The sequence below is a fragment of the Triturus cristatus genome, chromosome 6 (assembly GCF_964204655.1).
Source record: "Triturus cristatus chromosome 6, aTriCri1.1, whole genome shotgun sequence".
In the NCBI taxonomy this organism is placed as follows: Eukaryota; Metazoa; Chordata; class Amphibia; order Caudata; family Salamandridae; genus Triturus; species Triturus cristatus.
The window spans coordinates 1881503785-1881506084 of NC_140589.1; the positions used below are offsets into that span (position 1 = coordinate 1881503785).

The 2300-nt window shown below is 40.8% G+C and overlaps 1 protein-coding gene across 1 annotated transcript; it reads left to right on the forward strand.

The window, feature by feature from the left end:
* Positions 1-280: 280 nt before the first annotated feature.
* LOC146822282 (olfactory receptor 2D3-like) lies at positions 281-1207 on the forward strand. Its single transcript, XM_085610017.1, has one exon. It carries the CDS (start codon positions 281-283, stop codon positions 1205-1207), a length of 927 nt encoding a protein of 308 aa, XP_085466143.1.
* Positions 1208-2300: the final 1093 nt, after the last annotated feature.

The following is a 2300-nucleotide window of genomic DNA, read 5'->3' on the forward strand; positions in this document are numbered from 1 at the left end:
CGTAATGCACTCTAGGTTTGTGGAAATCTCCCAAAGGCCATTTTACATTGTACCAACTAGTTACTGAGCAAGAAATGTACTTTCTGTCTGTCATTCATCACATGCTTATCAATATCCTGAGAGAAAATGTTGATTTCCTTAAGATGGTGAACAATTTTTCCAAATGTTGATGTCACATCATTTCAAACATTTCAAACATTGCCTTACATTTTTATGAACAATCTGATAAAATGGGTTTCTCTTATTTCCTAACAGTCACAAAGAAAAGGTCTAAAGCTTCATGATGAACAGAAGCTCAGTAACAGACTTCCTCCTCCTGGGGTTATCTGAGAACCCTGAACTGCAGATCCTTCTCTTTGTTTTATTCCTAGCTATATATGTGGTCACTGTTTTTGGAAATATCATCCTGCTCACAGCCTGTGTCACTGATCCTAGGCTCCATGCTCCGATGTACTTCTTCTTGGGCAATCTCTCCATCATAGACATTTGCTACTCATCAGTGACTGTACCTAACATGCTGGTCCAACTCCTTGCTCAGAGAAAAATCAGCTATTCTGGATGTGCTATTCAGATGTTCTCTTACCTGCTCCTGGCTAGTACAGAGTGTGTCATCTTAGCAGTCATGTCATATGACCGCTATGTAGCCATATCCTTTCCCTTGCGTTATACAACCATTATGAGCAAGTCTGTTTGTACCACAATGGCTGTCTGTAGCTGGCTAAACGGGAGCCTGATGTCACTCTTGGACACATTTTATACTCTAAAGTTGCCATTGTGTGGTCACAATGTTATTGATCATTTCTTTTGTGAGGCCACTGTTCTGGTAAAGATGGCATGTGCAGACACATTTGTCACTGAAATGGTGATTTTCTCTTGTGGAATTATTGTGCTGCTTATCCCAAGCCTCTTTATCCTCTTCACCTACGTCCGTATCATCATCACTGTCATGGGAATTCACTCCTCGGGAGGCCGGCACAAAGCCTTCTCCACATGTGCCGCACACTTGGTTGTTGTCACCATATTCTACAGCACAGCCATCTCCATGTACATGAAACCAAAGTCTAAGAGCAGTGCAAGCCTAGATAAAATGATCTCTGTATTTTATACTGTGACCCCTCCAATGCTGAATCCCATCATCTACAGTCTGAGAAACAAGGATGTAAAGATGGCTCTGCTAAAAGTTACAAAAAGACATGTATTTCTATGAAATGTGAAGCATATGCCCCTGAAATTTTTCAAAGAAAACATGATTTAAAAGCATTTTTACGTTAATGGGAGTAAACATGGTAGATGTTCGATGCTTTTATTACATCAGCAGCACCTGCAGAGAGGTAATGCCTTATTGAAAACTCAATTTATGAAGTTTGGAACAATAATACAAATTCAGAACTTACTTGGATCATAAGCTTGTCTGAATGCATCATCGACTTCTAAGCATAGGATGCATCAGACAAAGCATCAGCTCTCCCCCTTATACAGTACCAGCTATAAATCAAAATATTGAGTTTGTAAAGTGTGAATTACTCACCCCTAAGGGTCTCAAGGTACTGAGGGCAGTCAGAGAGATTAAGTGAGGTAATGCCCGGAGTCACATGGTGCTGAGCTGAACTGCCGCCGGTGTCGGGGATCATATAGCAAATCTTCCGCTCCGGAGTCAGCTGCCCTGGCCGCTGCGCCAAACCTCTGTAGATCTGACATAACCACCAGTTTAAGTTCTCAATGATTTATAAATGGTGTACCTACAATACCTTGAGCAAATCACTGTCCCCCAAACCACACATGAGCTGATGATCTACACATCGGGCATTAATACTGCCTTCGAAGTGTGTTCATAACTAAGTAAACAACCTTAATGCTTTCAGTCTAATTGAGCAGGGAAGCTACATCAAACCCCAAGATTCCCCTTTCCAAAGTAAAAGACAGCTTAATTGCTAGGATGTTCTACTAGTGCCAAACTAACTGGGTGAATGTGGGAGAATAGAGCTTCTTCAATTGACTGGCTAATAAAAGCTTGGCTACTGATAAATATCAAATAACATGCTATCCTACTTGGATATGTTCTTCAACATAGGTGTTCCAAAGACCAAGAATGTGAATCAGCAATAAAGTAACCCAGTAGAGTTTTATGTCAATGAGAACTTCAAGTTAAGTATATGCAATGGAGCGTAACCAAGTTTAATATACAATGAAGAAAGGTCATTGCATAAAGTATGTCAGCCCTAAACCGTATAAGAACCTGCACATTTTTCAGACTCCTAGACATTCCCTAATGGAGCACACCATAGAGTCACCAAGGGCGC